This window comes from Oncorhynchus masou, chromosome 23 (assembly GCF_036934945.1).
Source record: "Oncorhynchus masou masou isolate Uvic2021 chromosome 23, UVic_Omas_1.1, whole genome shotgun sequence".
NCBI lineage: Eukaryota > Metazoa > Chordata > Actinopteri > Salmoniformes > Salmonidae > Oncorhynchus > Oncorhynchus masou.
In genome coordinates, this window is record NC_088234.1 from 15,256,702 (window position 1) to 15,281,994 (window position 25,293).

At 37.9% G+C, this 25,293-nt stretch overlaps 2 protein-coding genes across 4 annotated transcripts; one reads left to right on the top strand and one right to left on the bottom strand.

The window, feature by feature from the left end:
• The first annotated feature begins 2,959 nt into the window (after nucleotides 1–2,959).
• Nucleotides 2,960–15,645, top strand: LOC135510390 (butyrophilin subfamily 1 member A1-like). 2 transcript variants are annotated; one of them, XM_064931271.1, is made up of 8 exons: nucleotides 2,960–3,029; nucleotides 9,140–9,201; nucleotides 9,710–9,748; nucleotides 10,049–10,093; nucleotides 10,254–10,286; nucleotides 10,395–10,412; nucleotides 13,218–13,235; nucleotides 14,433–15,645. In XM_064931271.1, the coding sequence occupies exons 2-8, from the start codon at nucleotides 9,198–9,200 to the stop codon at nucleotides 14,969–14,971; spliced, it is 696 nt and encodes a 231-aa protein (XP_064787343.1). In that variant the 5' UTR covers nucleotides 2,960–3,029; nucleotides 9,140–9,197; the 3' UTR covers nucleotides 14,972–15,645. The 2 variants fall into 2 exon arrangements, with proteins under 2 accessions (XP_064787343.1, XP_064787344.1); XM_064931272.1 differs by lacking the exon at nucleotides 10,049–10,093.
• A 120-nt stretch (nucleotides 15,646–15,765) lies between these two features.
• Nucleotides 15,766–24,782, bottom strand: LOC135510376 (butyrophilin subfamily 1 member A1-like). 2 transcript variants are annotated; one of them, XM_064931245.1, is made up of 11 exons: nucleotides 24,680–24,782; nucleotides 22,459–22,538; nucleotides 21,673–22,011; nucleotides 21,240–21,527; nucleotides 20,517–20,636; nucleotides 20,307–20,333; nucleotides 20,084–20,119; nucleotides 19,928–19,975; nucleotides 19,806–19,832; nucleotides 17,431–17,457; nucleotides 15,766–17,145 (listed from the first exon to the last, which is right to left on the bottom strand). In XM_064931245.1, the coding sequence occupies exons 2-11, from the start codon at nucleotides 22,529–22,531 to the stop codon at nucleotides 16,340–16,342; spliced, it is 1,791 nt and encodes a 596-aa protein (XP_064787317.1). In that variant the 5' UTR covers nucleotides 22,532–22,538; nucleotides 24,680–24,782; the 3' UTR covers nucleotides 15,766–16,339. The 2 variants fall into 2 exon arrangements, with proteins under 2 accessions (XP_064787317.1, XP_064787316.1); XM_064931244.1 differs by lacking the exon at nucleotides 24,680–24,782 and having other exon boundaries at nucleotides 22,459–22,561.
• Nucleotides 24,783–25,293: the final 511 nt, after the last annotated feature.

The following is a 25,293-nucleotide window of genomic DNA, read 5'->3' on the forward strand; positions in this document are numbered from 1 at the left end:
TTTCTGGCATATTTTATTTCAGCTCATTAAACATGGGACCAACGCTTTACATGTTACGTTTATATTTTTGTTCAGTATATGTACAACTATATACAGTTGATGCCAAATATATTAGTACTATATTAGCATTTCTCTTAAATAATTCCCTGTTTCTTCTAAAAAACTATTTATGTGTAAATTGAAATATACATTTGGTCTTCAGAAATAATTATTGGATTTTTAGCATTTCAGAACCAATTGAGGTTTTTGAAACTTAAGTTTATAATTTTTATTTATAATAGGAAAATTATTAACCCCCAAGACTCCACACAGATTTTGGCCAAGATAACTGCTGACAAACACTTCTTGTAGCCATCAAGGAGCTTGCAGCATCCTTCTACTGGACATTTGGATCACTCTTCAGCCACAAACTGCTCCAATTCTGCAATGTTTAAGGATTGCTCTCAACCATCTGCTGTTTTCAGATCTTATCATAGGTTTTTTAGATTGGATTCAACTGCGACCATTCCAGAACAGATGGTTACAAGAAGCATTTGTCACCAGTTATCTCAGGTGAGGGCTGTGCAACCAAGTATAACATGATGACCACACCACCCACGTTGCTTGTGCGAGCGTTGCAAAATAAATGTACACACGTTATTCACTAATTTCATCCAAACTGCTTGCGCTCGTCAAGAGCGTCTACATAGCCAGGCGCTAACGCAGAACATGGTTTTATTTTTAATGCATGATGCTCTGCAAGCCCCGCCTCTCTCATCTGCTCATTGGTTTTTATGCGCATATACCCACGTGGGTGATCGAAAGATGAACTGAGGTCCCTACTCCAGTCCAGTTGGTGGCCGTAATGAACCTTAACATTGGTTGCCAACCGCCATTTAAAATCTACAGAGGAAGAAGACTGAAGGAGGATAGATTACTAGAAACAAACTACTTTTCCCTTTTTATCTGTGGATTAATTGTTGGGGTAGAGAAAAAATTATTTTGTGTGACTCAAAATGGCTGAAAATTTAAATATTACAGTTAATGTTCTGTTGGTAGGATAATCATAATCGTAGGTCATCAATTTTATTTTCCAATGATTGCATGTTAGCCAGTAGAATGGATGACAGTGGGAAATTATTCACTCGCCTATGGATTCTCAGAGGCAGCCTGACCGTTTTTATTTTCTTGATGCAAATGACAGGGATTTGGGCATGTTCCCAGGAAAGCTTCTTCCAGTTCGTGGTGAGTAATTGTTGTTCTGATGCCCAGAAGTTATTTTCGATCATAACAGATGGTAGCAGAAACATTATACACACAGTAAGTAAAAAAATAAGTTATAAACAACGCAAAAAAACTAACAAAGTTAGTAGGTTAGGCGCATGTAAAATGTCAGCCATCCTCTGATAGGCGCCAGTAGAGCTCTGAGACAGGATTGTGCCTCGGCACAGATCTGGAGAAGGTTACCAAAACATTCTGCATTATTGAAGGTCCCCAAGAAAACAGTGGCCTCCATTTTTAAATGGAATAAGTGTGGAAGCACCAAGACTTCCTAGAGCTGGCCTCCCTGCCAAACTGAGCAATCGGGGGAGAAGGGCCTTCGTCAGGGAGGTGACCAAGAACCTGTTGGTTACTCTAATAGAGATCCAGAGTTCCTCTGTGGAGACTGGAGAACCTTCCAGAAGAACAACCATCTCTGCAACACTCCACCAATCAGCCCTTTATAGTAGAGTGGCCAGACGGAAGCGACTCCTCAGTAAGGCACGACAGCCCACTTGGAATTTGCCAAAAGGCACCTAAAGGGCAATGACCATGAAAAACAAGATTCTCTGGTCTGATGAAACCAATATTAAACTCTTTCGCCTGAATGCCAAGCGTCACGCCTGGAGGAAACCTGATACCTTTCCTACGTTGAAGCACGGTGGTGGCAGCATCATGCTGTGGGGATGGTTTTCAGCTGCAGGGACTGGAGCTGAAACGATGGAAGGGAAATATGAACAGGGAAAAGTACAGAGATTCTTGATGACAACCTGCTCCAGAGAGCTCAGGACCTCAGACTGGGGCGAAGGTTCATCTTCCAACAGGACAACAACCCTAAGCACACAGCCAAGACAATGGAGGAGTGGCTTCGGGACAAGTCTATGAATGTCCTTGAGTGGCCCAGCCAGAGCCCGGACTTAAACCAGATTGAACATCTCTGGAGAGACCTGAAAATAGCTGTGCAGCGATGTTCCCCTCCAAAGCTGGTAGAGCTTGGAAGGATCTGAATAGCGAAAAGCACTTTTATTAGTAAATGTGATCTAGCAGTATGAACCATGTATGCTGTCTACATTGCTTATAATTGATTTAAGTCAACATCTAAGTATTGTTATTTTTATGGCAGTATTGTTTTTAAAAACCCAATAATGTTGTGGGTCCATCAGACCTGCGAACATTGGGTGAATAACAAAAACATTACCACCACACGTTAAAAACTGAAAAATTGTCTCCACCAACAAGAGTGGTGTGAACAGTTTGTGTCATGGACGAATGGGTCCTGAGGTGTTTTTTTTACTATGCCAAAAAATGAAAATATCCATCTTGAGCTTTGCAACATGGGACATTTGTGTGACTGGACCGCTGACGTAGTACCACACAGCTTTAGATTAATAATACAGTATCCGGATAGCTCGCTTTTGGTTAAACAGTAACTAGCTGAAATGAAGGGATTACTTATCTCCAGCTTTTGGTTGACCACTTCATATGACCACTTCCTAGCATTAAGCAAAAGTATAAGATATCAGAGGATGAAGTGATTAAACTCTGTATGTGAAAACAGGTTGTATCTCTCCCAAACTGAAATGTATAAAAATTCAACACTATAAATCAGGTCATGAAAACATTAGCACAACTGCTCGCTGTATGGTGTTTGGGTCATTGTGGACTTTGTGCACAGCTATAATGGTGCTGTCAATCAGTTAACTGCTATTAATGATTACCTCCTGAATCTGAGTAGATTCCATTCCGAGGGCACATTCATGAACGAGACACTCGTATCAGAGAGAACCAAGGTAAAGCCTTTTTGATTATTATTACTGAACATGACAATTTTTTATAACAAATCCCTTGAAATATCAAATCAAATTGTATTACTCACATGCGCCGAATACAACAGGTGTAGACCTCACAGTGAAATGCTTACTTACGAGCCCCTAACCAACAATGCACTTTAAAAAAAAATATGAATAAGAATAAGAAATAAAAGTAACAAGTAATGAAAGAGTAGCAGTAAAATAACAATAGCGAGACTATATACAGGGGGGTACCAGTTCAGAGTCAATGTGTGGGGGCACCAGTTAGTTGAGGTAATATGTAGGGTGAGTTATTAAAGTGACTATGCCTAGATGATGACAATAGAGAGTAGCAGCGGTGTAAAAGGGGGGGAGGGGGGGTCAATGCAAATGGTCTGGGTGGCCATTTGATTAGATTTTCAGGAATCTCATGGCTAGGGGGTAGTAGCTGTTTCGAAGCCTCTTGGACCGAGACTTGGCGCTCCGGTACCGCTTGCCGTGCGGTAGCAGAGAGAACAGTCCTTGACTTAGGGCTGGGCGAAATTGCCAAAATTTCATATCATGGTATTTTAAGAATTTCTCACTGTATTTGACGGTATTTTATGTTTTTGATTAATAAAAGTTCTAAATTTGCTTCATGAGTAGTGTGTGACCCTAGGGTGGCAACACATAAACTCAGCAAAACAAGAAACGTCCCTTTTTCAGGACCCTGTCTTTCAAATTTAATTAATAAAATTCCAAATAATTTAACAGATCTTCATTGTAAAGGGTTTAAACACTCTTTCCCATGCGTGTTCAATGAACCATAAACAAATAATGAACATGCACCTGAGCAACGGTCGTTAAGACACTAACAGCTTACAGACGGTAGGCAATTAAGGTCACAGTTCTGAAAACTAAGGACACTAGAGGCCTTTCTACTGACTCTGAAAAACACCAAAAGAAAGATGCCCAGAGTCCCTGCTTATCTGTGTGAACGTGCCTTAGGCATGCTGCAAGGAGGCATGAGGACTACAAATGTGGCCAGGGCAAAAAATTGCAATGTCCGTACTTTGAGACTCCTAAGACAGCACTACAGGGAGACAGGACGGACAGCTGATCCTCCTCACAGTGGCAGAGCAAGTGTAACAACACCTGCTCAGGATCGGTGCATCCGAACATCACACCTGCGGGACAGGTACAGGATGGCAACAACAACTGCCCGAGTTAGACCAGGAACGCACAATCCCTCCATTAGTGCTGATAGAGGCTGGACTGAGGGTTTGTAGGCCTGTTGTAAGGCAGGTCCTCACCAGACATCACCGGCAACAACGTCACCTATGGGCATAAACCCATTGTCGCTTGACCAGACAGGACTGGAAAAAAGTGCTCTCCTCTGACGAGCCGCGGTTTTGTCTCACCAGGGGGATGGTCGGATTCGTGTTTATCGTCAAAGAAATGAGCGTTACACTGAGGCCTATGGAGCGGGATCGATTTCGAGTCGGAGGGTCATCATGGTCTGGAGCGGTGTGTTACAGCATTATCGGACTGAGCTTGTTGTCAATGCAGGCAGTCTCAATGCTGTTCATTACAGGGAAGACATCCTCCCCCCTCATATGGTACCCTTCCTGCAGGCACATTCTGACATGACCCTCCAGCATGACAAAGCCACTAGCCATACTGCTCGTTCTGTGCAAGATTTCCTGCAAGACAAGATTGTCAGTGAAGATATGCATTTAGTTTTACTTGCATTTAAGAGCAGTTGGAGACCACGGAAGGAGAGTTGTATGGCATTGAAGCTCGTCTGGAGGTTAGTTAACACACTGTCCAAAGAAGGGCCAGAGTTATACAGAATAGTGTCGTCTGCATAGAGGTGGATCGAATAATCACCAGCAGCAAGAGCGACATCATTGATGTATACAGAGAAGAGAGTTGGCCCGAGAATTGAACCCTGTGGCACCCCCATAGAGGTCCGGATAACAGGCCCTCCGATTTGACACACTGAACTCTATAAGAGAAATAGTTGGTGAACCAGGCGAGGCTATCATTTGAGAAACCAAGGCTTTTGAATCTGCCAATAAGACTGTTGTGATTGACAGAGTCGAAAGCCTTTGCCAGGTTGATGAATACGGCTGCACAGTAATGTCTCCTATCGATGGCGGTTATGATATCGTTTAGGACCTTGAGCGTGGCTGAGGTTCACCCATGACCAGCTCTGAAACCAGATTGCATAGCGGAGAAGGTCAGGTGGGATTCAAAATGGTCTGTAATCTTTTTGTTAACTTGGCTTTCGAAGCTGTTAGAAAGGCAGGGTAGAATAGATATAGGTCTGTAGCAGTTTGGGTCTAGAGTATCTCCCCCTTTGAAGAGGGGGATTACCGCGGCAGCTTTCCAATCTGTGGGAATCTCAGATGATACAAAAGAGAGGTTGAATATGCTAGCAATAGGGGTTGCAACAATTTCGGCAGATCATTTTAGAAAGACAGGGTTCAGATTTTCTAGCCCGGCTGATTTGTAGGGGTCCAGATTTTGCAGCTGATGCTGACTGTTTATGTCTCAGTTGTTGAATCTTGTTATGTTCATACAAATATTTGCACATGTTAAAATAAACGCAGTTGACAGTGAGAGGATGTTTATTTTTTTGCTGAGTAAATTTTCAAAATGATTTCAATGGGTCATTCGCCATTCGGATTGTTTTATATGGTTCGATTCAACTTCGACCTAAAATAATTTCTTGCATTTCCATCAATTTCTGCATTTCCTGCAATCATTTGAGATCATCTCCACACTGCCACGATATGGGCAAAAATACTAGGCCTTTTTTTAACCAAATCTTGCAATTGCGATTTAGATCAAAACACTGGCAGTTAACTGGTGAACTTTTGGAATCATGGAAATAGAATGTTTATTATAATTCTGTAATTAGAATATAAATGTGGGCACTTTGAATACAGTGTTGTTTGACATGACAACGAATGAAAATGCCATGGATGAGTTATTGTGACACAGTGAAACATTAGTTAATTTCCTGTGCTCTTTAGTTACACATGTGTTTATTTCTTAACACTAAATCATTATATCACTATATCGAAAATATTTTATACCAATTCATTCAGTTATTATCTAAACCATTTGTGCCAAATATTGCTCACGTTTGTAAGCATTATGGCGATTGCCTTAATTCCACAATTTCATCTCTCTGCCCTTGGGTTTGAAACTACAGTACTATATCTCAGAATAGCATACAGAGTTTCCTGCAATGATACTTTCTTCTCAATGTTTTATGGTCAGCATTACCTTCAGTACAATCTGTGTTTCAGGGATTTTATTACAATGATTATCTTGTCTTTTCACCTGAACAGATGCAAAGAATGTGCCTTCAGAAAGTTTTTCACAACCCTTGACCTTTTACACATTCTGTTGTGTTACAAAGTGGGATTAAAGTGTATTTAAGTCTCTAACAGCCTTTTCACACCTGGATTGTACAATACTTGCCCATTATTTAAAAAATTCTTCAAGCTCTGTCAAGTTGGTTGTTGATCATTGCTAGAAAGCCATAGATTTTGAAGCTGATTTAAGACAAAACTGTAACTAAGCCACTCAGGAACATTCAATGTCATCTTGGTAAATAACTCCAGTGTATATTTGGCCGTATCTTTTAGGTTACTGTTCTGCTGAAAGGTGAATTAGTTTCCCAGTGTCTGGTGGAAAGCAGACTGAAACAGATTTGTGTCCTGTTTTCGGTTTCTATTTATCCTAAAAAAGTCCATAGTGCTTGCTGATAAAAAACATACCCATAACAGCCACCACCTTGCTTGACAATATGAATGGTGGTGCTTCATGATGTGTTGTGCTGGATTTGCTCCTAACATAACGCTTTTGTATTCAGGACAAAAAGTGAATTTCTTTGACACATATTTTGCAGTGTTACTTAACACTAGGAGCAGCGCAATTCCATAACTACTAGAACGGTTATGACGGTCATCATGACCGTTACATTTTCAGATCTGTAAATATTCGATAATAAATAATAAATGGTTAAATTGACCATGGCTCTGTGTGAGTTCCTCATGGGAAAAGGCTACAGGTGATGATCAGCAATAGCCATTTGGGAAAAATATCCTTTCTTCTGTTAAATTCCATTATATTTTTACTGTAAAATATGTGTGTTAACTATGGTAGGGCAGGGACTGTGATGCTAAATTAACAAGTTGATTACATTGGCATGGTGCAGCTACTAAGCGCAGATAATTGCAACTCAAAACATGCTATTCTGTTCTTTTTAAATAAATAGTCTTGGATCTTGTTTATGTCCTTCCTAAACAAAATATGAATGGTTTTCTTTGTGATTGTGTATATTAACACTGGAAAGACAGAGAGCATCATAATGTAGCAAAATTATTCGAAATGTTTAAGTGCTCTGCCATTTTTAAAGTCATGTCCCCCTTATCCTTGACCTCCCCCAAATACACTAGATACACCTGCTTGACGAACATCTCATTCCAAATTGATGGGCATTCATATGGAGTTGGTCCCCCCTTTGCTGCTATAACAGCCTCCACTCTTCTGGGAAGCCTTTCCACTAGATGTTGGAACATTGCTGTGGGGACTTGCTTCCATTCAGCCACGAGCATTAGTGAGGTCAGGCACTGATGTTGGGTAATTAGACCTGGCTCATAGTCTGTCTTCCAATTCATCACAAAGGTGTTCCATGGGGTTGAGGTCAGGGCTCTGTGCAGGCCAGTCAAGTTCTTCCACACCAATCAACAAACCATTTCTGTATTGATCTAGCTTTGTGCACTAGGGCATTGTCATGCTGAAACAGGAAAGAGCCTTCCCCAAACTGTTGCCACAAAGTTGGAAGCAAAGAATCACATAGAATGTAATTCTATGCTGTAGCGTTAAGATTTCCCTTCACTGGAACTAAGGAGCACAAACCATGAAAAAATAGCCCCAGACAATTATTCCTCCTCCACCAAACTTTACAAATGGTACTATGCAGTCAGGCAGGAGAGTTCTCTTGGCATCCGACAAAAACCCAGATGATTCATCACACCAGAGAACGCGTTTCCACTGCTACAGAGTCCAAAGGCGGCAAGCTTTACACCACTCCAGCCGACACTTGGCATTGCGCATGGTGATCATAGGCTTGTGTGTGGCTGCTCGGCCATGGAAACCCATTTCATGAAGCTCCCGACAAACAGTTATTGTGCTGATGTTGCTTCCAGAGGCAGTTTGGAACTCGGTAGTGAGTGTTGCAACCGAGGACAGACAATTTTTACACGCTATACGTTCAGCACTCATTGGTACCGTTCTGTGAGCTTATGTGGCCTACCACTTCACGGCTGAGCCGTTGTTGCTCCTAGACGTTTCCAATTCACAGCACTTACAGTTGACCGGGGCAGCTCTAGCAGGGTAGAAATTTGACAAACTGACTTTTTGGAAAGGTGGCATCCTATGATGGTGCCATGTTGAAAGTCACTGAGCTCTTCAGTACGGGCCATTCTACTGGCAATGTTTGTCTATGGAGATTGCATGGCTGTGTGCTTGATTTTTCTTTTACACCTGTCAGCAACAGGTGTGGCTGAAATAGCCGAATCCACTAATTTGAAGGGGTGTCCACATAACTTTGTGTATATGTAGTGTTTGTCTATTTATTAACACACTGCCGTTGTCAGAATCTTAATATCACGACAGAACTGGAGATATAACCAGTTTTAGGAGGGCATGTCATTTTTTAAATGGTTTTCCCTGTTAAGCACATTTTTGGTCAAACCTATTTAAGCTTGCCATAAAAAAAGGGGTTGAATACTTTTGTTCTTATTTTCTATTAATTTCCCCAAAATTCTACAAACAAAATTCCACTTTGACATTCTTGGGTACTGTGTGTAGATAAATTTGACAAAATCTAAATGTAATACATTTTAAATTCAGGCTTTAACAACAAAATGTGAAAAAAATAAACTGGGTGTGAACACCTTCTGAAGGCACTGTATGTCTCTAATTAGAGCAAAACTTGTAGTTGTTTTGCCTTAGCTAATTCTAACAGCAACCTTTTTTGTAATTTGTCCTACTGCTTGCTGAATTTAGCAGTATCTCTCCTCACTTCTTCCCTGTGTTTTTATCCACAGAAGAATAATACAGTACACAGCTGTTTCTGAACTTGGTCCCCATCTACAGTCAGCTATAATGGGTAAATGCGCTGCACAGATTAAACTGTACACTCTTAAAATAAAAAAAGCCAATTAGGGAGGGAGATATATTTTGGGGTTATACATTTTAGTCCCAACAATGATATAGTCCCAAAATGTTGTTTATGTCAGCAATCAAGTTTAAGAAATGTAACTTTCAAAATACAGAAATCTATCCCATATGATGTATTTTCCAGATGTCTGTGTTTAGAAAGTTACATATCTTGAAAACGATTGCTGACATATAAAACATTTTGGGACTATATCAACAATGGACTAATGAAATAAATACTAAAAGATAGTTTTGGGTGGAGTTTTCCTTTTAATAATGTAAAAAAAGAAATGTATAACACAAAAATATATCTCCCACCCTAATTAATATCATTAATAAACTATTACTAATATACTCATGTATGAAGAAAAAGATGCACACATTTTGAACTAAAGAAAGTACATACTGTATATCCCTTCATCAGATCACGATTACACAGCAATTTCTTCCTTGTACAGGTGGCTGTTGCAGTAGAAGACCTGTTGAAGACGACACAGGTACATTAAGTTGATTGTATTTGCTGCATTACAATCATAATGGTGGATTTAATAATTGTCTAGTTCAAAAGAGCAAAGGAATATCTTTGGACATTTGGTCATAACTATGTGATTTGAACAACACGTTGTACAGGAGCAGACATCCAAAATAACTATAGTGAACATTTTTTTACTTCAAAAGTAGAGAATCCCCATGTACATTTAAAATATGATTTCTAGGATTTAAGTATTTCAGATGAAAACTGTTTTATCAAATTATGAAGAAGTCTTTTTTTTTACATGAATCATATAACACCGCAGTTATTAAACAGCCAAAGGCGTCTACCACATCACCCCGTAAGCAAGGTACTGTAAGGAATGTAAACTACACACTCATACATGTGACGATAAGACATACATTTAAATCAAGATATACCATACAGTAAGTACAGCATAATAGGAATACCTGTTATTTACTGTGTATTTCCAGGTTAATATATTTGAATTATTTTTGATTCACTTGTAGATGCATCAGTGCAGACCATGGAGCAGTCAACCGGTAATGGCTCTTTTTCTTATACAGTATGCTCATCAGGATGATAGTTTGAATGAAATGTGAGCTTTGCTATTGCACTTCTCTGTTTTCAATTTCTTACATTTTTTTCAGATGAGAAGTTACATGAAGGTACTAAGCTATTTACTATCATTTTACTATTAATATACTAATACTAGTAATATTTTGTCACGTTTTCTAATCAACAGTCAAAAGTTTTTGACACACCTACTCCAGGGTGATTATTTATTTTTACTATTTTCTACATTGTAATATATTAGTGAAGACATCTAAACTATGAAATAGCACACATGGAATAATGTAGTAACCCAAAAAGTGTTAAACCAGTCAAAATACATGTTAGATTTGAGATTCTTCAAAGTAGCCACACTTTGCCTTGATGACAGCTTTGCACACTCTTGGCATTCTCTCAACCGGGATCATGAGGTAGTCACCTGGAATGCATTTCAATCAACAGGTGTGCCTTGTTAAAAGTTAATTTGTCGAATTTTTGTTCTTCTTATTGCGTTTGAGCAAAACATTATTTATTTTTTTTACCTTTATTTTACTAGGCAAGTCAGTTAAGAACAAATTCTTATTTTCAATGACAGCCTAGGAAGAGTGGGTTAACTGCCTGTTCAGGGGCAGAACGACAGATTTGTACCTTGTCAGCTTGGTGGGCTTGAACTTGCAACCTTCCGGTTATCAGTCCAATGCTCTAAACACTAGGCTACCCTGCCGCCCCAAAATCAGTTGAGTTGTGAAAGGTAGGAGTGGTATACAGAAGATAGCCCTATTTGGTCAAAGACCAAGTCCATATTATGGCAAGAACAGCTCAAATAAGCATAGACTAATGACAGTCCATCATTACTTTAAGACATGAAGGTCAGTCAATCCGGAAAATTTCAAAAATGTTCAAAGTTTCTTCAAGTGCAGTTGCCAAAAACCGTCAGGCGCTAACATAAAACGGTCTATCATGAGGACTGCCACAGGAAAAGAAGACACAGAGTTACCTCTGCTGCAGAAGATAACTCAGTTAACTACAACTGCCACGCAGCCCAAATAAATGCCTCACAGAGTTCAAGTAACAGACAAATCAAAACATCACCTGTTCAGATGAGACTGTATGAATCAGGCCTTCGTGGTCAATTTTCTGCAAAGAAATCACTACTAAAGGACACCAATAAGAATAAGAGACTTGCTTGGGCCAAGAAACACGAGCAATGAACATAGATTTTTGGTTCCAACCAGCATGTCTTTCTTTGTGAGATGCAGAGCAGGTGAACGGATGATCTCCGCATGTGTGGTTCCCACCGTGAAGCATGGAGGAGGAGGTGTGGGGGTGCTTTTCTGATGACACTGTCAGTGATTCATTTAGAATTCAAGGTACACTTAACCAGCATGGCTACCACAGCATTCTGCAGCGATTTGCTATCCCATCTATTTTGCACTTTCTGGGACTATCATTTGTTTTTCAACAGGACAATGAACCAAAACACACCACCAGTTTGTGTAAGGATTATTTGACCAAGGAGAGTGATGGAGTTACCTGGCCTCCACAATCACCTGACCTCAATCGATTGAGATGGGTAGGGATGAGTTGGACCGCAGAGTGATTAAAAAGTAGCCAACAAGTGCTCAGAATATGTAGGAACTCCTTCAAGACTGGTGAAAAAGAATTCCATGTGAAGCTGCTTGAGAGAATGGCAAAAGTGTGCAAAGCTGTCCTCAAGGCAAAGGGTGGCTACTTTGAAGAATCTCAAATATACAATATCTTTTGATTTGTTTAATACTTTTTTGGTTACTACATGATTCCATATGTGTTGTTTCATAGTTTAGATGTCTTCACTATTCTACAATGTAGAACATAGTACAAATAAAGAAAAACCCTTGAATGAGTAGGTGTGTTGAAACTTTTGACAGGTACTCTATATTTTCAGTTGGTCACATGGATATACTGCCATTACAGACAAAAATATATCTCCCCATCCCAAGATGCCTAAGGCAGTTTCAAAGAAAGATGAGGCTAAATGAAGGTTACTTAACCATGCTGATATCAATAGGAAATAATAATTTTGTCACAGGACACTTCAATTAAGAACATCTTGAATAAGCAACAGTCAACCAGAAATGAATCTGTTTCAAGTACAGTTTACAAAATAAATAACAGTACTAGAATAAGAGTGAATTGTGAGATGTATTACTTTTCTAATGTATTTTTATTATGTTCTAATTGTATTGTATTTTAAACTCCTTGATTGTTTCTTCCACATCCGTAAATACCAACCATTAGTCTGTGTGATTAACGGGGGCTGAGACAAGGGTAGGTCCCGAAGGGGCTTGGCGGTTGAAAATCGGAGACTCTCACAAACATGCACATGTAACATGTTTTGCTCTATGACCTCACAAGCTACACAATAATTGTTAGAAGGTAAGGGGTTGTTCTACAGTGAACATCATAGGAAAGGACATAGGACATAGTGTCTATAACACTGAAGTAAGCTCACATAGTTTCTGTCACAAACTTCAAACTCTACACAGTTGTCACTGACTAGTTGGATATCCATTTCCTTGTGAGCAAACCATTTCTGTACATACATTTCTGTACATATAACATTCATATACATTTATTTGATCAGGTTGTTGTTTTGGCTGACCTTTTTTTATTATTGACATTTGTCAATACAACTCATGAGTGCAACTGTTTATGTCAAATTGTTTTGTGTTCTATTTGTAGCCCTGGTTGTCATGAAAAGTAAATGGTAAAACACTTAATCGTGAGACTAAATATAAGTGTTGGACATTAATATAAATGAAAGTCAGATAAAGGAAATTGACGATTTTTGCTGCGGCCTTGGGACTGATAGGGTTAACAAATCACAGTACTATAATAAGACTGAAACATGTTAAACCTGTCTGTTTCCTTTTCTTTTCTAGAGGCGCGCTCACATGAAGGTAATCAGCTTTAATCATATTCGGTCTGTCTATGTCGAAATATTCAACCCTGCTGTGGAAAAGTATTTCCCCTGTTCTGAGTTTCTCTATTTTTGCAAATTATTTACACTGAATATTATCAGATCTTATCAGATCTATCAGAACCAAAATGATGTTGTGCACAATATAAATTAATGGTAAATTATGTATTTTGTCATTTTTGGAGTCACTTTTATTGCAAATAACAGTCAAATATGAATTGAAACATATCTACATGAATGTGGATGCTACCATTAGGGAAAATCCTGAATGAATCTTGAATAATGTTGAGTGAGAAAGTTACAGAGGGTCAAATATCATACCTCCAAGACATGCTAACCTCCCCTGTTATTGGTAATGATGAGAGGTTAGCATAGGGAAAGACATTTTAAGCTGCCATGCCCTTATTAGTATGCCCTTATTAGTCCCATGAGACAGCTTCCTAGCAATCTGTATCTCATCTAACTTGTTATTTAAGAGTGCAGTTTTTTTTTCAAATCATCACTGTATATCTGGTAAATGGTAAATTTCATGAAAATAACTGTGTGTATAAATGTATATACATGTATTTCCCTGATACTCATTTTGCCAAATAACTGTGTGTATATATATGTATATACTTGTATTTCCCTGATACTCATTTTGCCAAATAAATGCTCAGCCTGATGATGATACAAATGTAAATATAGTTACATAAACAGCGTTGATTGGTGGATAGGATCGTTTAGACTCAGAGCCTACCTCACTAGCCCCTTCAAAGTAGGAGGATACATTATGCAAATTAAAGATGATAAGAATCAGAACAGATCGTGATGTCATGCTGTAGGACAAAAACTCCATCCTACCTGAACTGGCTGAAATTCCAGGCTCTTACACTAAAATGGCATTATCATAATTTTCGCAATTTCGGAGTCTTATTTTGACTTCATAGTGTGGAAATATTATTAACAAAACAGGAGAATCACGTTTTTGACAGCACTGCCCCATTAAAGGTATAATGTTTGAATAAGAAAACATTGGATTAAGGCCTACTATATGGCTAGTAAGACATACTCAGGGCCTTATTAGCTACTCATATACACACTTATGAACCACAAATCAGTTGCTAATATGTGTACCTTAAAATGAAGTCTTACCAAATATGACATAATTGGTTGACTCTTTTTTTGTTATTATCAGTGGATGTTGTTCTAGATGGAGAAACAGCTCACTCTCAGCTGAAGATATCACGCAATGGGAAAGTTGTGGAGTGGGTGACACAAAAAGGAGAACCACAGGCAGAGATTGACAAGAATGACATTGCCAAGCATTTTGATGAAGACCCCTACGTGTTGGGCAGTATGGGCCGGGCTATGAGGGCCTACTGGGAGGTGTGTGTAAAGGAGAACAAGGACTGGGTACTTGGTGTTACTAGGGCAACAGCTAACAGGAAAGGACAGTTGGTTCTCAGCCCTGACAATGGCTTCTGGGCAGTCAGGATCTCCAATGGCGAAAACCTTAAAACATTCATGGGTGATGATGTCCTTATTAAAGAAAGAATTCCACACCGAGTGGGTATCTATGTGGATTATCAGGAAAGGAAGGTGACTTTCTACAATGCAGAAGACGGCTCACTCATCTACTCATTTACCAACGGACCAAGTTATGAGGATGATGTCCGCCCACTTTTCTCACCCTGGAAGTATGAAAAACAGCCCATCACAATTTTGTCAATTTAAACTAAAAACTGGAAATAATGTAAAATATGAAAGGACCCCCTCTACACCTGTCAGTAGGATACTTTATTGTGATAGAAAGCTTAACTTGGCTGAGTGGTCTTACAGTAATAATGGTCAAAATACAATTATTGAATGTGAATAATTGTCACTTCAGTAATATTTAGGCATATGCTTGAAATTGTCGAAAATGTATGATATTTTTTTCCTTAAATTTACTTTACATTCTTCAACTTTGTTGAATGTAAAACAGCTATTTCAGTTGTATTTTTCTCAAACCACACGGATATTAGAAGAGAAATCATGCATAATGCACCTGGTAATGTTATGCCTCCTTTCATACACATATATACTGTACACTGTATTGATTTGTGAAAAACAAAATATTGCTTTTAAGACTTGTATGTGTATCAGTTTATACCTTGCGATCATGAGGATCAATCAGTTTGTTAGATTAGGAAGGTTTGTAATCAGCCATTGGTCAGCACAAGCATCAGAGGCCTTCGTAAAGACTGCTATTCTGGGAACTCATAAATAAAATGTTTGCACCCACAGATTTGATTGTAAATTGCACATATAACATCTACAGGAACATGTGATTTATAAATCGTGAACTTGAAATGAAAATATGGAATTTACATAAATGCTGCAATAAATTTTGGGATTTATAAATTAAACATGTTTTTTTGTGATGAACACACATTTTAATACATGTAAAAACAAATAATAATTAGCAAATGAGGCCTTTGGGCCTTTAAACCAATATCCGCTAACATACAAGTACTTTTCATGACACATTTTTATTAAAATGCCTTTTATTATTGTCACAAAACTGTTTACATTTTTACAGATTTTGTAAAAATGTGAGTGAAAAGCTTTTAAACAGAATATTACACATACAGTGAGTGAGTCAATTATTCTATATTGTCATACATATTGTAATTAAAACAACTACGACTTTACATTTAAATAGATTAACACAGTGTACAAAACATTAAGAACACCTGCTCTTTCCATGACACAGACTGACCAGGTGAATCCAGGTGAAGCTATAATCCCTTATTGATGTCACCTGTTATACCAGTTTAGATGAAAGCGGGAGACAATGCTTAAAAATCCTTCTTTAACCTAAGACAATTAAGACATGGATTGTGTATGTGTTCCATTCAGATGGTGAATGGGCAAGACAAAAAACTGAGGTGTATTTGAACGGGGTATGGTAGAAGGTACCAGGCGCACCGGCTTGAACTTTTCATGTTAAACTACATTTTAGGATTTACATTTTCATCTTACATTTAAGTGTCTATAATATACTTTGGGTTCTAAATACCTTTCTGTTTTCACTGACTTTGTCATCTTCCATTATTTACACTAACAGTTCTTGGAGGTTGAGGGTTTGTCTCTTTTTACCACAGGTGAGATTTTGAGTTCCTCTTCACAATCAAACAAAGGACCAAAGAATGGATAGAGTTTCTCCGTAAACATGCCATAGAAGGAGTGTATGTGGCATTTCTTCTCCACATTGAAAAATGTTATCTGTCCCCCTTCATAGTCCATGAAAACTCCCAGCTTCTCAGGTGTCAGTTCAATGGGAAGGAAAGTGGAAGCCTGTTCAACTGTTTTCAGTTTTTTGTCTTTGTAACATATGCTCCAGAAGCCAGTATCTGGATACATTTGGATGTTGTCTCTCTTCTCAGTTTCCTGAGCGATCCCAACACTCCACTGGCTCTTCTTCCCCAGGTCAACCTCCCAGTAATGTGTACCTTTGTCATATCCTTCCATTCCCAAGACACACGTATTTTGATTAAACCTCATTTTAGTTACTTTGCATTTTCCTTCTAAATTCTCAGTGGCCTCTTCTTTGCATACTTCCTCAACCTTCAGAGTACCTTCTTTGATTTGTCCTTTTTTCATCATCCTGTTAAATAATCCAGTTGTTTTCTTGTCTTTGTCTTTTCCTGAAACATTTAACATACTATTTTCTGTAGGTTTTCCTTCAAAATGCCCCGTGTCGTCTTTGTTTTCTTCTTTAAACTTCATGCTGCTGCTTCCTTTGCCTTTTTCTTTGAAATTCTCACAATCCTTTTTTTCGTTTAATTCTCCAAATTTGAGAGATTTGTTATCATCAAAAAAAGATAGTCTGAGATGTGCAGTGTCAGGATCGAAAGTCACATCCACTGAAAATATTTTTGTGTTATTTTTTTTTCATGTTAAAAAGAATTCCGATACATTTCACACAAAATATGAATCCAATAACATTAGTACATTTCAAAATGTTATATTTGTTCCATAATGAATTAACATGACTATTGAAAAAAACAATACAATATAATCTTATTTGTGGTAGGAAATGTGATCATATGTCAAATTGAAACATAAAATGATATAGATGTGTGTGCCTGCACATTATATTAGTGTCATATTTCATGACACATAGGAAATATAAAAGTGTTCATAATTACCTGCATGATCAACCATCAAGCTCCAAACTATGTAAGGGAATAAGAAAAGGAATTGATGGAAGTATATATACAAAAATATTGGGACAGTGACACATTTTTTGGTTGTTTTAGCTCTGTAATCCAACCCTTTGGATTTGAAATGATATAATGACAATGAGGTTATGAGAGTCATTGTGGATACACTTTTATTGTAAATAAATAGAAAATATTTCTAAAAACGTAGGTTTTGGTTGTGTTTCAGATCATTTTGTGCCCAATAGAAATGAATACTAAAAAATGAATTGAAACATTTTGGAGTCACTTTTATAAGAATACATTGTGCTTCTATACATTTCTACATTAATGTGGATGCTACCAGGATTACAGATAATCCTGATACAATCATGAATAATGATGGGTGAGAACATTACCCCCAAGACATGCTAACATTAGCATGTCTTTGGGATATGATATGTGACCCTCTGTAACTTTCTTACTCATCATTACTAACAATTCATTCAGGATATTCCCTAATCATGGTAGCATGTAGAGGTGTATATAAGCACATTTTATTCTTATTTGTAATAAAAGTGACTCCAAAATTACACAATACATTATTTACCATACATATCTATTGGGCACAAAATAATCTGAAATATAACCAAACTAATTGAAAATGTATCCAACAAGTTTGTAGATTCGCAAGCTTGATGTAGTCATTGCGTTCTAGGAATATGGGACCGAATACTAAACATTCGACTACTTTATTCATAAGAATCTTTATGGATGTCAATAATAATTGTCAATAATTTTGACCCCTTACCTTTTTGACAATAAATAATAATAATTACTTTTTCAACAAAATATATTCCCTGAGAAATAGTATCTGTATAAAATAATATAATTTCTGTATTTTTCTTTAACATTCTATAAAAATGTCAAATACTGAGTTGTGTTGTGTACAGTTTTTATTGCTCATCACTATCAAGGGTGTCAATAATTGCAGACCCCGCTAAGAAGTAATATTTTCTGCTCACACATTCTCATTTCGACACCAAACTCACCACTGGTACATGTGGCCAAAGAGCTCAATTTTCATCCATGAATTGTAAAAGTGTCACGCCCTGGTCGTAATAATTTGTGTTTGTCTTCATTTATTTGGTCAGGCCAGGGTGTGACATGGGTTTTTTGTGGTGTGTTTTTTCTTGGGGTTTTGTGGGGTGTTGGTGTGTGGCTTAGTGGGGTTATCTAGCAAAGTCTATGGCTGTCTGGAGTGGTTCTCAATCAGAGGCAGGTGTTTATCGTTGTCTCTGATTGGGAACCATATTTAGGCAGCCATATTCTTTGAGTATTTCGTGGGTGATTGTTTCTGTGTCTGTGTTTGTTGTCACCAGATAGGCTGTATAGGTTTTTCACGGTCCGTTTGTTGTTTTTGTATTGTTCGTTTTCATCGTCATTAAACATGTCTCAAAAATACCACGCTGCATTTTGGTCCGACTCTCTTCCACCAGACGAAAGCCGTTACATAAAGCCTGAAGTTTTGGCACTTCGCTAAACTACATTGACATTTGGATTGGAACCGGTGCATTGTTCAGATTACATCAAAACAGAGCTATATGGCCACACACACCTGTGATGGGTTTGGTGACGAAATGAGAATACATGACCAGAAAATAACCCCATAACTACTATAAAATATGGTTGATCATTGATGTTATGGGGTTATTTTGTTCCAATGGTCTTGGGGTCCAAGTTAAGGTGCAACGGCATCATGAAATATATCAAGAACCAGGACATTTTAGCAAGAAACCCGGTTGCCTCTGCCAGAAGGCTGACACTCGGCCGCAAGTGGACCTTTCAGCAAGACGATGAACCCAAGCACACGACAATGTCAGTCTCCGGACTTGAAACCCATTGAAAACCAATGGTTTGAATTGAAGAGGGAGGTCCAGACGAACGATATCAAATATCTGGAAGGTTTTTGCATGGAGATCCCTCCCAATGTGTTTTCCAACTAAAAAAAAACAAACATTTTAGAAATAGTCTCAGTGTCATAATCTTCGCAAGGTTTAGGTATTGAAACATATTGAAAAAAGGAGTGCAAATAATTTTGACATCTACCTTTTGAAAAAAAGAGTAGTTCTTAAACAAAATCTCTTTCTCTGAGCAATAGTATTAGTATAAAATAATATAATTTCCAATTTATTTGAACATACAACATAGCTCAGTATTTGAATTATTTATTTTATCGAGTCATTGTTGCTCATCTTTATCAAGGGTGTCAATAATTCGGTACCACATTGTATATATGAAAAAGAAACAGAATGGATTATATGCTTAGATGACAAATCACTTGAAGTTTGTGCAGCATTAATGTGAAAGAAGCCGATAGTTACCAGAGTCTGGGATTGTTTCAGTAATTCCTGTGGAAACACAAAATCATGTTACTGTATCAATTCACTTTTAATACTTGTGAAATAAATAATGTTCCATCAACTGTAAAACACATAATACGTACCCATTAACTTATCCTTATAAGTGAGTTCCTCTGTCTTTTTGATGAGCTCTGTAATATGCAGTAGAGGAAAGTTGTTATTTTGGTTTGAATTAAAACAGTTTGAAATTATTCATTTTAAGGAAATACTGTATAATATTGAAGATAAATATTGCATACCTTGATCCATAGCTTTTAATTTTGTATTCATATCGTCTATTGTAAAAAAATATATATTAACATATACTTGTAAATGAGTTCTATATACAGCATATTACTTGATATTTTAATTCCTTTTTGACAATTGCTTTTTATTTATTTATAAAGAATGAAACTTGAGATGTTAGTGTCTTCAAAAGTGTTACAAAACTCAGTTAATGCATCTTTCAGTATCTGTACTTACCCAAAGGCTTCAGTCTTTCTCGAACAACTGGAGGTGAAAATATAATATCATCATCATTGCACAAAGTACTTGCACAACAATATTGCATGCAACAATGAAAGTATATGGAATTTAATTCCAATAACAATGTTGTATCACAGAACCTACTAATAAACATGGTGATCTATAATTATAACCTGATATCATATTTAAACAACAAGTGAGACCGACCTCTTCTCTGATGGATTAAGGAGAGCACAGATGCTGTGATACACAGCAGTCCCAAAAACACAGGAATCATAAATGCAGAGATATACACCCTGTCAGGCAGACTGCTCATGTAGAATTCCTCTGTAACACAAGCAGGGTTAAAGATTAGATTAGACTATCATTGCAATACATTAGTCCTGCAAATTATATAAGGTTCAACATTCCACATTTTTCCAAATGTTACCTAATCATACTCCAACCTAATCTTTGTCTTATATAAGCCGTACCTTGAGTCTGAACTTTACACATTATTAACATGATGAACAAACATCCCCTAGACCACTTGTTAAAGGCATTGGTCTATAACAGGGATGTGCAACTGTGATGAGGGTGGGGGCCACAAAGAAACAGAACTGATCATTTTGCCATCGGGTGGAGGCAAATGTTTGCAATTTTTTATGATCAATAGACCCCACGCCAATCAATAATTCAACTATGCTTACTACAAGTTTAGATAGCTGGTTACTAGACTAATTTACCAATAAATAATAAAATAGATGACATGGGATAATTGAGTGACTGCTGATGCACAAACAAGTTTATACATTTCACCTCCAGTATTTTATTATTCTATCTCTAAACAGTAAGTTGAGATTTTTTGGAGGTGGTCAAATTGGTCCAACAGAAGGGGGGCTGCCAGTTGTCCATTCCTGGTCTACAGTATATTCCAGTTCCTAAACTCACCAGTCATCTGCAGTTTAGACTCCATCTTGGTTCCCTGGTTCTGTGAAATCACCATACATGTGACCCCCTCCAGTTGGTCCATCCCTATTCTCATGTGACTGGTTATAGAGTACAGGACGCCCCCCTCCTTCTGTTTGGGTCTCTCTGTCTCTGCTGAGGTGATCTCCTTCCCACTGCTGTCCGTCCACAGCATGTGAGGCTCTGGGTACCAGTTCTCTGAGCTGCAGCTGAGCTGGATGAACACTCTGTGGTGCTTCCTCATGGAGATCCTGGGGACACTGCCCTGCTCTGTAAAGAAACAGGTGAAAGAATAGTTTTACACTATTGTAAAATCTAAAATACTCTACATTCTGTTGATCTGCTTTGATGATTCTGCACTAGACAGGAATGGATTAAAATGATCCTCTTACTGAATGAGTTCTTATTTACGTACGTTTAACCTGTAGTACAACAGGCCGTTCCTGAATCCAGTCCATGTAGCTGGCATGGCATTTGTAGATTCCCCTTTCAGAAGCCATGACATTATTCAGCAGCAGTGATATATTGCCTTTCTCCAACTCCTGAGTGAACACACTCACTCTACCCTCATAGCCTTTCCCCTCTGTTACCTTTCCACCCAAATACAGGTACAGGGGGCTAGCGAATTCTCCTTCCTTAAACCACCTGATTTCCATGTCAACAGCACTGGTTTGAGGAGACAGGTGACAGGGAAGGATGACCTCATGACCAGCAGAGGTAACTACAGGGTCAGGAGGGACAACAAGCTGCTTATCTGAGTGGAGAGACGAGAAAGTGTTGCAATATCAGTCTGAAGGACACAAACATAAGAGCGGCTCATATCAAGACATTTGCACATGTATCAAGACATTTACACAAAGTTTCAACAAACGTGTATATCATACTACTGTATATACCACTAATACCAAAGAAATAGACATCTACATGTTTTACAAAACTATAAGCCTACTTAATAGAAAGCCGTGATGAATACAACATGACACAAATGTTTGAGCGATTCAAGAATTTGCAAGGCATTGTGCTACGCAAGGAAAATCTGATTGATCTACCGTACATATAATAATATTTTGTTGTTTTTTAAGATGTAAGGTGATTTTTAGATCCGCAATGCAGTCAATCTCGAACATACGTTTATTATACTTAAGTTGTAGGTGTAGGTAAATGTTAACATGGTCAAAATATTACTTGTAATTGTAATTACCTGCAACAGATGAACAGGCATTAAAGAGGATGAGGAATGTTAACAAACAGACTTGCTGAATCAAAGGTCCCATGATGCACCTGACAGGGAACATAAATCCAGGTCCCGTTAAACGCACAGTTCATTAATCTACAAAAACAAATGTGAAGATTTTTTTAAATCACATGATACCATGAACTTACTTGGTATCACACATTTTCGGGGAGGATATTTAAAATTAATTGTGCATTGACATCCATGTGTGAAAACACAGCAATTCATATACATTTGATTTCTCACAAAAAAAAAATTATTCTGACGACAGAAAGGGAACTGAGGAAGAAGGAAATATGCCAAAGTCAAAGTGAGGACGTTGGATAAATCACAACACAAGACTCGTGATGGTCTTTTTGTCCAGAGGGAGTGGGCACTCCGAACCAAGCGCCTTGGGACAGGAACTCCTGAGCAGGGTGCCAGGAGTTATAACTGGGTGGCATTAAGTGTTGAGGAGCAATTGAAATGGAAGATTCCTGGTGTATGTGTTGCCCAACGTTTGGTGCGAAGCAGACCTGGTGGAGAGCGTGGTGACAGGGAAGACTGCCTGTCCTGATGAGTTTTTACCCGACAAAGTTAAGTTAGGATGTGCCAGTTATCCCGTGAGAGCTTATGTCCCGAACCCATTACGTTGTTATAGGTATGCCGGCAGTTGGATGTGTCTGGTGAGAGAATGGCAGGTTGAGGTTGCCAGGGTCAGAGTAGCACAGAAGGTGTCACGCTGAGGCAGTGGTAGCGGATGATGGGTACAGGGTACTGAGAGGATACCGATGAGTAGGCCAATGGGGAGTGATAGGAATAATATGTGCATCAGTGAGGTGGGAGTCTTAGCATCCATAGCCATGGTTATCAACTCTACTGCAGAAATGGAACGTTAGTTATAGAAAGTAGAGGTTGTGGTGGCAGCTGCAGGGAAGTCCTTGGGATTGCGAGGTTTTACTGCAGAAGTGTTGCAGCGAGTGATGAGTGGTAGTGTTCCGTCCTCCCAGGCCTGGTGTAGGATTATATAGGGGAATAGGATTGTGGGTTTTTAATGATGTAGGGTTAGTTGACATGGTAGTTTTTTTCCTGTTCCCATTTTGTATCACAGAGTATAATGAATATATACTGTATACTCCAGTCTAGTTGGTGGTGGCAATGCAACATATATTGGATGCCAACCGGCATTAATCCTCACCAAAGAAGAAGAAATGTATTACAGACCAAAACAAGGATGTGGTGAATACAAAAATGGTTGAATATAGTAGGTCTAAAAAGTCCTGTTGCAACAGATGACAAGACTAGCATATCTAAATGTATTATTTCTATATCTACACATTTTTCTAAGTGTTTTTTTTCATCAGAAATGATATCTTATGAGTACCTTTATGTGTGTGTAACATATTACTGTTCTTAGATTTTTTATTGATAGATTTTAGATGTGTATGATTCATTTTCTTTTTCTTTTTCAGAATTCTGTATATCCATTGTTTAGCTGGATTGGAATGATTGTAACAAATATATATATATATATATATATATATATGACTGTGAAATGAGGTTCTCATCTATTTATTTTAAGAGGAATGCACCTACTGTTAGTTGCTCTGGATAAAATGTTAAATGCAAATGGTTTACATACCGTACAGATATCATATTAGTGTATGAATACTTTTATTTAAATAATGTCACAAATGTATAATTTGTACAGTTCATATAAAATGTTTTGTTATTTGTTAAAATTGTTATTTATTTTTTACTATTTTCTACATTGTAGAATAACAGTGAAGACGTCAAAACCATGAAAAAACACACGTGGAATCATGCAGTAACCAAAAAAGCGTTAAACAAATTAAATATATTTTAAATTTGAGGTTCTTCAAAGTAGCCACCCTTGACAGCTTTGCACACTCCCTTGAATAATTAGGTGGGTCTTATCTTTTGACGGATACTGTATAGCATTTTTATAACATGATGTTTTGTCTCTCTGGAATGAAACCATTAAGTGATCGATTTTAAAGAAAAACATGTCAGTCATTGAACAACCCCATGCCATGATTAGATAGTGAAAAAACACCACACCAAATCTCTTTCATAATTTTTTGAAACAATAAAAGTGAATTTACCAACATTTCTGAAAATGGATATATAGCGTTATGGAATGAAACTCATCATATGCATTAATAAATGAATGGATAGAAATTGTTACCTGAACGCTGCCACAGCAAGTTTAAAATGGAGAGTCTGTTGAAGATAAGTTAAACTCTTTCCTTTTCTCCGTAGAGCATTTTATTACCATTATTAATGTTTAACCATCAATGGACTTTGGATATCCTTGAGCAATTAATGTGTCGGGAGCTTCCAACGTTGAGCTGAAATGGGGAATCATAGAGAAAACAACAACAGGTTAAATCGAAACTAAGGTTCAAGCAGTCCGGTGGGATTTAAAGTTAGAATACTATGCATAGACCACAATAAACACTAACTTGTATATTAAGTTAACTTTTGCATAACTTCAATTCCAAATATATGGTTTAGAGGCTCCCTCTGGAGGAGTCTGAAGAGTGAAGGTATGAGCAGTCATTTTTTATTTATTTAACCTTTATTTAACTAGGCAAGTCAGTTAATTAAGAACACATTCTTATTTACAACAATGGCCTAGGAACAGTGGGTTAACTTCCTTGTTCAGGGGCAAAACAACAGATTTTTACCTTGTCAGCTCTTTTTACCTTGCAACGTTTCAGTTACTGGCCCAACTCTCTAACCACCAGGCTCCCTGCCGCCCCAATCATGATTAAACAGATCTTCAAAACACTATTTTGC